Genomic DNA, 12,622 nt, shown 5'->3' on the forward strand with positions numbered 1-12,622 from the left:
GGAACTATTGATAAAGTAAAGTAAACAAACATCTAATCAATAACCACTAGATGGAGCTAACATTCAATTAATACACCATGCCAAGATGCCTTAGCTTATGTTTTCATTTGCTACAGCGTATATTAAATCACATACCATTCCTTATCTTCTAGAACAAAGTGTCATACATTACTTGAAACTGTTAATTTACATTTTACATATATAACATTCCTTTATCCAGATTCAGAGTTAAAGGCAGAGTCTACTAGGACTATTGTCTTTCAAAATCTTCAAAGATCAGAAAACTCAAAAAGCAATTTTATTTTATTACTAAAACACATGCTTATGTTACCTCAAAGAAATAACAGGTGTGCTACAGTTAAAGGGCACTTACATCATCTTCTTTGGTTCCACCCCAAAAATTTGTCCCACCAGCATAACTGGGAATATTCAACACTGCAATTCCCTGAAGACTTGGAAGTGGAATATACTGCCCATCACACTGCATGCAAAATAGAAATGTTACAAGAATTAGCTTAGTTTCAATATTATTCCAACCCAATATTAAACTATATATTATAAAAAATTAAATGTAATTAAAAAACAGAAAATAGTCCGAGTGTTAAAAATACATGTTTTTAAGCATGAAAGAAACACACTAAATTAAGTACTTTGAAGGTTGTAAACCTTCAGAGAAGACACATACTGATGCTTCAATACGTTTGCTCTTTTTTTAACCTCATTGTCATATCAATCTTTCTTTTAACTTTGGTTTCCACCATGTGCATCATCCCAACCAAACACAGTCAAGCAAATGTTAAAAAATACTAACATTTTTATGATTTCCGTTTAATCACTGTAAATGGACGAACTACCGTAGATCCCGGAATATAAGCCGAGAATTTCATCCTAGATTTTTGGCTTGGAGTTTGGGGGTCGGCTTATACGAGTATCGTTTCAGATTCAAGATTTCCAGCGCAATGCCGGTTTTGCAGATGAATACGGAAATAATTAATGATGAAACCACAGCGCCATCTTTCAGATGAAGTAACTTTTCATGCCGGTACTTTATATTAAATAAAGAATTTATTGAAAAAAGTGTTTTAGTTGTTGATTTTATTAATAAAATTTATAATAAATTATCAGGAAGTTTAAAATAAAAATTTTTTTTTGATTTACGACCAACATCTTGCGTTACGACCCAAATGCGGTCACGTGTATCCGCTTGCTCGATTGTAAACAAACAACCGAGAGCGTTAGTAAGCGTCAAGTCAAAGCCCAGATACATGTGTTTGTGGATGTAATTTCGGTCATTGCAGTGATTTACCTATATATATAATTCACTAAGACCATGCAAGCAAGACACATAATTGCTAAGGAAGGAAGAGAAGGTAAAGAAAGCGATCACAATTGAAACGAAGATGGAAATTGTGTGGAAATATGAGAGTGCTGTTCGTGTGACCGATCTCGCTAATATGTACAGCATGTTGAAATCCACCATCTCGAAAATTTTACAAAGATTTGCATAAGGAGGCTCCTTCTAAACAATAACCACCTTACGTTTCATTCTCCTCCTTCCTTCCTGCAGCCCAAAGATGTCAAATTAAATGGTGAGTACAGTATGAAATTGTTGTTTCTAGAATAGAATAGAATAGAATGCCTTTTATTGTTACTGTACACATCTACAGTGAGATTAAAAGCAGCTCCTTCAGTGCAGAAAAAAAAGTTCTGTATAGGGCTTGTATGGTTGTTTTTTAGCCTTAGCATAACGCCGGATCTTCGGCCCCGCTTCTGCTTTGTTTCCCTCCTCTGTCTGCGTCATCTCCTAGACCCGACAACAAGCCACGGAGAGCCCGCTGGTCTCGCTATGTTGTGCATGTGATGAAAAATACTCGAAACAGATGTCTGGCTCTGGACACCGATGTCTATAAGGTTCTGACGGGTGTAGTGGATGTTCGCTGAACCGATCATGCACAAACAAGCCAAAAAAAAAAAAAAAAGTACAAAAACAACAAAAAAGTGCACTGAAAAGGAGAGCCCTGAGCCGCTGCGACCATACGCGCCACCAAGCTCCTAGCTTAATCTAGCCTACTTCTGGTAGGCTAGGCACTTTTAATAACTTTTTGGTTAGTACATTAGAAAAATTATTGGTGTTTTGGTAAATTATGCACATTATACAACCCTTTTTTATTATGAAAAGGTTAAGTAAGTGTTGCAGTGGCAGGTTCAGAATGCATTATGGGTTAGCCTTGGCGAACGAATTAAGTTCGTAATTCAAGGGTCCATTGTATTGCGTATTTAAGTTAATCAAATTTATAACGAGTCTCCGGAAATCCAACCGCCGATGTACTGTATTTGCGTATATAGTTTAAACACAAAGGTTTCATTTTACCAAACTTCTCCGCAATCACTTCCTGGTTTCCACCAAAAATGCCAGCAATCTCAAATTCTCGCTGTTAAACATGATAAATATACCTGAAGAGACACTTTTAAGGAAATTTAGAAAATTTTGCTTGGAGAAGGGTGTTGGCTTAAATACCGGTCATCGGCAAATACATTTAATTTAGTAGGTAGAGAAGGGGGTCGGCTAATATACCGAGTCGGCTTATATTCTGGGATCTACGGTACATTATCACATTAAAAGACTGAAAGGAGCTGCACCAATACAAAACAAATACTGTACTACCAATCTTATGCCATCAACATATATATATATCAAAAACATACGCAATATGTTTAACTGAATAAGCCATGATTAGTTTTAATCGATATGGTATTTGCTCCACTCTGTAGCACATTAATATAAAGAACATATAAAGACTGAAAGATAAAAATGAGATGACATATACTGACATGATGAGATGCTGTTTGATACCAAACACTGAGAATCTAAATCACTACAGCTGTACACTACACTAGAAATGTATAAATTAATAATAAATGTACAATAATAAATGTATAATAATAAATAATAAATGTACAAATGTATACATTAAGACACATAATAAAATCCTACAATGATGTGTTCATCATGTTGAATGTAAAGACATCAAAAATGCATCAAGATGACAAAAATAGGAAAAGAATGCTACATTTACCTACTACATTTTGAAATAGATAAAAAATAAGATAAAAATAAAATAAAATAAATAAAATAAAGATAAAAATGAGATGATATATACTGACATGATGAGATGATGCTTGATACCAAACACTGAGAATCTAAATCACTACAGCTGTACACTACACTACAAAGGTATAAATTAATAATAATAAATAATAAATGTATAAATTAAGACACATAAAATCCTACAATGATGTGTTCATAATGTTGAATGTAAAGACATCAAAAATACATTAAGATGACAAAAATAGAAAAAGAATGCTACATTTACTTACTACATTTTGAAATAGAAATATTTGAAAGTAAACTGTAATATACACAGTTCAATTAAGCAACCAAATATTTCATCTTACTTCAAGCTGAACTTTTTGCTCCAGATTTTTATAAGTTCGCTGTAGCAGCTCTTTAGTGCCAAGCACACCATACCACATCATGTTCTTTGTGCGGCTCCTAAAATACAACATAAAAAATAACTTATAAAACAACTAATTCTTATTTTCTCCTAGGAAAAGCTGACATTTAGCATTTATAGCAAAGGATTTTTTAATTAATTTTTTTTTAAACTCCTAGTCTTAATACAAACTGATTTGAACTTTAATATTATGCTGATGAATAAGATACATATTTACACCAGTAAAGCTAATGGGAATAACATAAAACTCATTAATCTAAGACTGCATTTACATTCCATGCTACGAAATTGGGAAAACAGCCAAGTTTAATTCTGCACTCAAAAAGATTAAGGCCCAATAGCTGAAAGCTCATGTTGTAAATGTGTTTCCTGTATGTTGCTTTTTAAACTTTTTATCCCCAGTCCATTTATTTTTTTACATTTTGCACATGCATGCTGATTCTGCCTTATATTTTGTAAGTGTTCATTTAGTCATTTCGTGTAGGTTTGAAAAATAAAAGATTTCTTGGAAAATTATGCCCTCTCAACTCTGGAACCACAGGCCCATGATGATTCAGAGGTTCACTGGCAAATTTAAGACAGGCCGGTACATGTGCCTTCTTGAATAGGGAGACCCTGTGGGCACTGCAAAATTTCAATCCATTACGCTGTAGTTTGTTACCAGTGGTGTTCTTGGTGACTGTGGTCCTAACTGCCTTCAGATCATTGACAAGCTCCTCCCGTGTAGTTTTCGGCTATTTCCTCACCTTTCTCATGATCATCCTCACCCCATGAGGCACAATCATGCATGGAGCTCCGGACAGAGTGGAATTGATGGTCATATTATATTTCTTCCATTTCCGAAAAATCACACCAACAGTTAGCACCTTCTCACCAAGCTTCTTACTGATGGTCTTGTAGCCCATTCCAGCCTTGTGCAGGGCTACAATCCTGTCCCTGACATCCTCTGACAGCTCTTTGGTCTTGCCCAGGGTGGTGGAGAGGTTGGAATGGAAGAAACTGATTCTATGGACAGATGTGCTTTATACACATAGCGAGTTGAGATCAGGAGTATCTGTGATTGATTGATTGTAATCTGTGTGTCACATGGGCACACAGCCAATCTGTGGGAGCCAGAATTCTGGCTGGGTTGTAGGGGATCAAATACTCATTTCTCTCAATGACATGCAAATCAATTTATAACTTTTATGTAAGGTGTTTTTTCTTGATTTTTGGTTGATATTCTGTCTCTCTGCATTAAAATGAAACTACCATAAAAATTAGAGACTGTTCATTTATTTGTAAGTGAGCAAATTTACAAATTCAGTACGGGGTCAAATACTTATTTCCCCCACTGTATCTGTTTATACATTGTGAGAGATGGCCGGCAGCTTATCCTGGCCAATACATCCAGGCCGCTAGATGGAGTCCTAACTGCAACATGGAAAATGGAGTTCAGCTTCACAGCCCTGTTGGATACCGTGGGGACCGCCAGGGGACGCTGCAGGGAGACACGAAGATTGTTGTTTCTATTATAACCCGGAAGTACTCCCAAGTCATGGAGATGGAAGGACAGAAGTACTTCCAGGCTAAAGAAAAATATAAATCTTCATCTGACCCAAAAGTGCTATTGGATCATGTGGACTGAAGGACAGGAGCGCTTCCGGGTCATGGACTATTTAAAGGACTGCGGGAAACCCAGCAAAGAGAGCCAGAGTTGGGAGGAAGGGTGACGGAGCTGCTGGGTGGAGAGGATTTATTGTGATTTTTTGCATTGATTATTTTTGGAGAATTGTGGAGGTGCTATGTGCACTTTACTCAAGAAATTAAAATTACTTCTGGTACTTTTACCTGGTGTCTGGACGTGTTGACTGTGGGTTTGGAGGAGCGACACCACCTCTGGTGTCACAACATAAATATATACAGTACATAAAAACTGTTGCAATATTTTAGTTAAGAAAGCAAAAAATATTTGGCATCTAATACATTTTACACAATATTTATGCAATGATGTAGCAGGCAACATTCCCAGAACCACACAATTTTGTTAATCTCATGTAGATTTGTATTGCTAAAATATTCTAACTAGGTACTGGACCTTGAACTTTACTGATACAGATCAGACTCACAATATATCAATTAAAGTACATTAATTTTGTTCACAGCTTTTCAAATAAACATCACAACACACAAATGCACCTAAGCAGAAGTACATAATTATTATGCAAATGCATAAAGCTGATACCATGAAAGAAAAGACTATCACTCTTCTGTCATCGAGGGCTTTTGTCCTCATCCAGTGAATTTCTGGAGAAATGCATGTGGAGTGTTAAAGAAGTAGTGGTGGGCACTAAACGTAGGCATGTCATACAGGTACTTGCCTGCATTTTTCAGGATGTTCTTCTCGTTTGTTGTTAAATTCCAGTGAAATCTTTGCATCCAATCCAATACCAAAGTAGTTATTCATGACACACTTCTCTAGGTAGCCATCACTGTGTGAAATACATATAACAATTTTTTTCTTAAACAGATATTCAATTTTAGCTTATTATTTATTATATTATAAACCTTAGCAGAATGTACTGTGCAGAACTTCCCCGAGAGATATATAGGAAAACAAACTAAAAATGCTGATTTTGTGAAGAGTGCTATTTTAGATAAATTCATTTACAGACATTAATTAATACCTGTGTATAATTTGCAAAAAAATATCACACTGCCATATATGTTTGAATATAGCTACTGACAAAAAGGTCACTTATTTAGCAACGTTTAAATACCAGGCAAACATGAGCTGCTGATGAATAAACAGGCTGCATCAAAAATGGCGTTATACAATAAAAGACTGAATTAAAATCTACAGTATTCATTGTTTTTTTTTTTTTTTACAATTCAGATCTACTATCCCTATATTTAATTCTGCTCTTCCAAACCTGGAAGGTGCAGGTAAAAGAATGTTGTCAATGTTTTTTGTCTACAATGCTCTGTTTATCTACATTAGTGGTAATAATCTTCAAAAGGTTTTTTCTGAAATGTGATTCTTTAAAAAAAAAAAAATAGTATTATTTATACCTTAGAATGTGTCATTTAAAAGGAGCTCCAGGAATGGGTCCCAATATCTTTGATTTAGACAAGGTTTTCTTAAGATTTAGAAAAATCATAAAGACAAGTATGTCTGGTCCCTCCACCTAAGAACAGTGCCACGAGTAATCGGATGAGAAGCACATGTATCTAGACACATCTAGACAACATTACGTGTCCAAAGCCAACAGGCACAGATACAAATGAGTTAAAACATTTTACTGCAAGTACATTACATGAAACTGATATGAACTAATCATGTACATCACAAAATTATTCTGCTTAGAAACAGGTTTCTTACAGTGAATCTGGATCAGGGTCAATAAATGGTGTTGCTCCAAAAGGGTCAATATTGGCAAGTAACATTTTACTAATTATAGAACTTCCTGCAATGGAGGCAGCTAGACCAGCTCGTAAACCTGTGGAGAAAGCAATTGTAGCAAATTATTCTACTAAACTTATATAAAGTTATTTGTTTCCACTGTTTAGAGTTCCACGAAACCATGGCAAGAAGCATGTTGTTCCTCTAAGGTGTCCCTGTTTCTGGCCCAGCTCACCACTATTATTTCATTTCATTCTTACAAACAAAAATTGTAGAATGTTACAGATATGACATACTTTATAGAAAGCAACTCTAGATTGTAGGACATAAATATTTTTCATTCATTTAATAAAATATATGACTGGTCAGAACTGATTGGTGTGCTTACATAAATGCATATATATTGGTCATAAATAGTGTTTATAGTGTGTTGCTTAGAACCCATGCAGCATTTAATTGTGTCAGTAATTAGAATAAAATGTATCCATCATTTTAGTGTAAATCACCCTTGAGTGAAGAAAAGCCCAATATCTAATAGAGTAATACACAATGTTTTGCCTTCATTCTTATGAATCATAAACAAGAAGAAAAGCTCATCCACCAGTTAACTATATTAAAAAATGTGTCTGCCATATTTATAATTAAAGTTGTTGTGAATCATTGCTGAGCTATTTATTCTTGCTTTGTTATATGAATTTGTATAATACTGCTGATTTGTTTGATAACCAGAATTTGCTAACAGAACCCCAAATTTGCATTTGGAATACAGATGACATTGTACATTTAGAATATTTTCTGAAAATGTTGTGTTGTTGATTGCCTGATGTACATTACATATAATACCCTTGAATGCTCTGCATCTTTTCAATGTCTTTAATTTTCATAATCCTGCTTTGTACCCTATTGCATTTTACAATTCTGGAAATTAATGTGTTTTATGTGTTTATTATGATTACAATCTAGTATACTATAAAGTTGACCTGATAGTAGTTTGGAGCATACTGTCAAAAACCATAGACATACAAAATCTAAACAATTGATTTCTTACTCAGTGTTACCAGAATCTCAACCAGATTTGTAACCCTAAATTGTGATTGAATGATGTGCTGTAATCAAAAATATAAATGTTTCTATTTCTGAAGTAATTCAGCATTAATGTTAATTCTGCTGTTAAAAAACTTTCTTTTCAAAGTGGCTTCTACTTTAATAATATGTTACAGTACAATATATATATATATATAATAAAAGAATCTCAAACAATCCCAGTCAAATATGAAACACATTCCTTTAAGATTTATTATGTTATACATGCTTTTAATTTACTACTTATGGAATACACACAGCCATTACAACCCTCTATTAAAATGAGTATGAAGTAAATTAATATATTACTTTACCAGGGCAGATGATTCTGGTGTTCAGTACAGGCAAGTTTTCTTTACTAGTGGTAAATGGAGGTATAGAGAAAGAACCCGTGTAAGACTGGGTGCTTCGACTCACTCTCCTTTCCGGAGGAGACCTGGGAACCACTTTAGTTACTTTAACAATGAAAAAAAAAAAAAGAAAACAGACAAATTCCTCAATTTTTAATTTTTCGTGCAAAATTGCTCATACATTCAAATTTGATCCAAGATGGTATTTTTAAATATGCAAGGTATGTTATCCACTTTCTGTAGTATCATTTTCAAGATCCATAAAAAGTGTGAAATTTAATAAATTTGCTATTAAAAAGCAGTTGAGAAATTTTTCATGAATCTGGCTTCTTATATTGAAGCCTAAAAACTTAAATTGCCATGAACCTTAAAAACCTCTAATATTTAAAAAAAATCTGTTAAACATAAACTACATCTAAAAGATGAATAAAACATGTTTGAAGCACACACTGGAAACCTTACACACATACATGTATATAAACAATGTATCAATAGAATTTAACTACAGCATATGGTGAGGATAATAATAAACCATATATAACTAGCCCAAAACAACACAGAGCCTAAAAACTGAATTAAATCTGCAGCATAGACTCCGTGCCATAGTTATGATGTTGCTGGTGTGGTTGTATACATAAGGCAAATGGCTCTTTATCCCATTTACTCAATGTTAATTGTGAAGTGTTGCAGCCTGTCACCTGGGTACAGCAGCATTAACATAGGCACTACCTGAACATGTCAATGGATATTTTTCTATGATATTTAAAGATAAAAGAAGAAACTTGCCTTACAGTAAGAACAACATTTGAAAAGAAATAGAAGAAAATCAAAAACAGCACTAGGTGTAATGTACACTGCAACAGCATCACTGATTAAAAATTGGTGTTTATTTTAGGCTTATGTATAATTTACCTAATATAATACCATACTGATGACATTAAACTTACTCATTTGTGCTTCAGTTTCCTTTGTATCCAAATCCTTTTCTTCATCATTGTTGTCATCTTCATTTTCCTTTTTTAACTCAGCTGGAGACTGGATTGCTTGTTCCTGCGTGTGTGCATTTTGCTCATCAACAACTGTAATAAGGAAAACACACTTAGCAATTAGTCTTGATACAAAATGCAGATTAGTTTGGGACTTTTAGCCATTTTAGCTCTGTGATACAAAAACATTCACTGAAAACAAATTCAAAAAGTAACTTTTATTTTACACAATTTTAAAATGTAGTACAGTAAACCCTTTTTGATTAAACAAAAGGAAACGTTGATTTATCTTTTGACACATGTAAGGCCAAAAGTAGGTCCCATCACCATATCTGCTGACATAGTGTTACTTAACATTTCTTACTGCATTCATATTGTTGGCTCAGCAGAAAGAGTCTGAAGCTAGGAGGGAGAAATGGAATCTCCCAAAACAGGTAAATGTCCACAAATGCCAACGGAAGAAAAAGTTTGCAGGCAAAAAATAAAAAGAAACTGTGTGTGCATTTGAAGATATAGGACGAGTTTTTAGTCGTTTTAATATTTCCTGAATTAACTAGAAGTCAGGACAATGAAATTGATATGTGGTTGGGCTAGGAGAACAGGGTGTGGAACAGTCCCAGCCAGCAGGAACAAACCCCGGGCAGGGTGCTAGCCCACAACAGGGTGCACGCACACACACACGCCAAGCACACACTAGGGATAATTTAGGATCGCCAATGCACCCAACCTGCATGTCTTTGGATCGTGGGAGGAAACTGGAGCACCCAGAGGAAACGCACGCAGACATGGGGAGAACATGCAAACTCTATGCAGGGAGGACCCAGGAAGCGAGCCAAGGTCTCCTTATTGCAAGGCAGCAGCGCTACCACTGTGCCACCGTGCTGCCCTACAAGAGATGTATAGATCTTATAACTAACCACTCAAATTGCAACTTCAACTTAGTGAGATTGCTTCAATCCTTTTAATAGTTTCTGTTACTATAGCTTTAAAATGAACATCGAGATCACAGGTGAAATAATTACAAAAAAGTATCACAGCAGAATTAGATCAACTACTGTGCCAAACGATGACATGAGATGATGTTCAGGTACTTTTCAAACCACCTCCACATGTCTAATCTCTACTGTATCTGTAGAATCTCTGCAGGATACCTTATAAATCAAGCCAACTGCGGGTGCCTAACAGTTGGTGAGCTGGCTTCTAATTCTATGAACTGTATCACAGAACCCATCTCATTAAGCACTATTCAGATTTGAAATCATAATGGGTTCTGCATCAGCGCATAATTTATGGTACAATGCAGAGAAATTATGATAATCTCATTGTATCTGTGCTCTATCCAGTTGATTTGGAAATGATTTGTGGCAGATGATGATGATGACCTGTGAAGCACTACAATTAGCTGAAAATAACAAAAAAAATGAAACCCTACATGTGAATGACATGGAAGAGTAAAACTATGGCTTCTGACACAGAAATGAGTGCTCCCTTGAGAGTGTAAGCTAAAAGGCTATACTGTAGGTTCTTTTTAATTAATATACAGGATTGCCTATTCTTATTCTTAAAACAGTTGACTTTGTCTGTGCAATATAATCAGGATGTACAGCATTCAAGAACCATGATACAATCTTTCTCCACAATGGTGGCTTATAAGACAAACTGGTTGGGTAGTGGGGGGACCTTTCTGCATCAGAACAAAGCATACAAGTGATATCCTTGAATTCCTAGCTCTTTAAACTTGAAGATGAGTGTTAACTATCAGGCAGGTCCACAGCCTGTCTTGGTGATGACCTGATTGATTTGGGTAGGTGTGATAGAAATGTGATGACAAGCAAACCAAATACCTTGTGGCGGGTGGCCGGGTCCCACACCCCTTCTACATATGTTCCAGGGGAGTAACCACTGGCTCCTCAGTACCTCCACCGGGATGCTTGGTGGCAGCCTCCTTGGCTGACAATGGTGCCTCCGTTTCCCGCAGGGCTCCATGGGAGATGGAGTTCTCCACAGTTTTGTTGGGATCTGGGGTTGCCGACAGGGGGTGCTGCATGAGAAGCTGAGCCTGCCTGGACAACTCTACAGCACTGCCCAGAAGTGCAACCAGAAACAGGAGATCAAGCACCTGGAGCACTTTTGGGTGGGCTATAAATGTGAATTTCCCCTTGGGATTAATAAAGTATCTATCTATCTAAAAAGGGCCAGCAACCACCACTCTGGAGCCAGAATCGGCAGGAAGAGGACGAGGTTGCCAGGGAGGAGTGGTGGTGCCAAACAGGAGCGTTATTGTGTTTGTTTTAAGTGCTTTGGGGTTCATGGGGAAGACATGCCCCATGGGTGAAGACAAATAAAGTCTTCTTGTGTTTTTACACGTGCCTCAGTGTGAGTCTGTGCCGGGTCGGGCGCTATATAGTGATCTAATTTACACCCTTTACTAATAAACTCAGATAAAATACCATAATTAGTTTCCTAACAGTTCTGTTTCGATGGGATTAGATAAAAATGAGATTTAAATACTGTACAGATGTTTTACTTATATTCATTTTAAACTGGTAGTTCTGTGTGCTTCAAGACTGTTATATATGTAACCTAAAAAATGTCAAATAGTATTTATCACCCTTTTGTTGGAATCTCACCTTACTGGTAATCTCCGCAACTAAATTAGGAACCTACTTTAGGACCTGCACTAGTGTGATTTAGACTACTAAAATCCTAGATATAATACCCAAGGTCATCAATGTACAACCTAACCCGAGAAAAAATATTCACAGTCTGGAGAAAAGACATCTAAAGGTGAGGTTTTACATAAATTTGTTTGTGTAAAAGCAAGAGTTCAACAACAACAACATTTATTTATATAGCACATTTTCATACAAACAGTAGCTCAAAGTGCTTTACATAACAGTTCACTAACCCGTGTAGTGCAAATCAAATTAATCAAAACATAATTAACTTATTAAACTATAATGATTTGTCCTTTTTAATGTGATAAACAAAATAGGCTAACTTAACTTGACAATTTAATGGGTTGAATCTTATACTAAAAGATCCTTTCAAACAGCTATAAATATTAAAATAATTACATTAATGATAATAAAAAAGTTCATACATATTTCAGGCTAAGTCGTGAACAAATGTCAGTATTACTTATTTCGTCTGCTTTTTAAAGAAAAATCTCCATTAATAAAGTGAAGCCTTGGCTGCTAAATGTCCAGTTATTTCAAAATTCTGTTTTTAAGAATTGATTAGTAACATATTTCAGTAGTGAGGCAAATGTGTTATCAAAGCTACGTAGGCAAGGAACGCAAAGGC

At 35.5% G+C, this 12,622-nt stretch overlaps 1 protein-coding gene across 1 annotated transcript in view; it reads right to left on the reverse strand.

Annotated features, from left to right (window-relative positions):
* Positions 1-12,622, reverse strand: part of dgkh (diacylglycerol kinase, eta) — a 422,493-nt gene that overhangs the window by 42,384 nt on the left and 367,487 nt on the right. The window contains 6 exon segments of the mRNA XM_039745288.1: positions 374-481; positions 3,457-3,553; positions 5,876-5,986; positions 6,877-6,994; positions 8,295-8,435; positions 9,278-9,409. Of these exon segments, the coding sequence (XP_039601222.1) occupies positions 374-481; positions 3,457-3,553; positions 5,876-5,986; positions 6,877-6,994; positions 8,295-8,435; positions 9,278-9,409 (707 nt within the window).

Source organism: Polypterus senegalus, chromosome 2 (genome assembly GCF_016835505.1).
Source record: "Polypterus senegalus isolate Bchr_013 chromosome 2, ASM1683550v1, whole genome shotgun sequence".
NCBI classification, from domain to species: Eukaryota; Metazoa; Chordata; class Cladistia; order Polypteriformes; family Polypteridae; genus Polypterus; species Polypterus senegalus.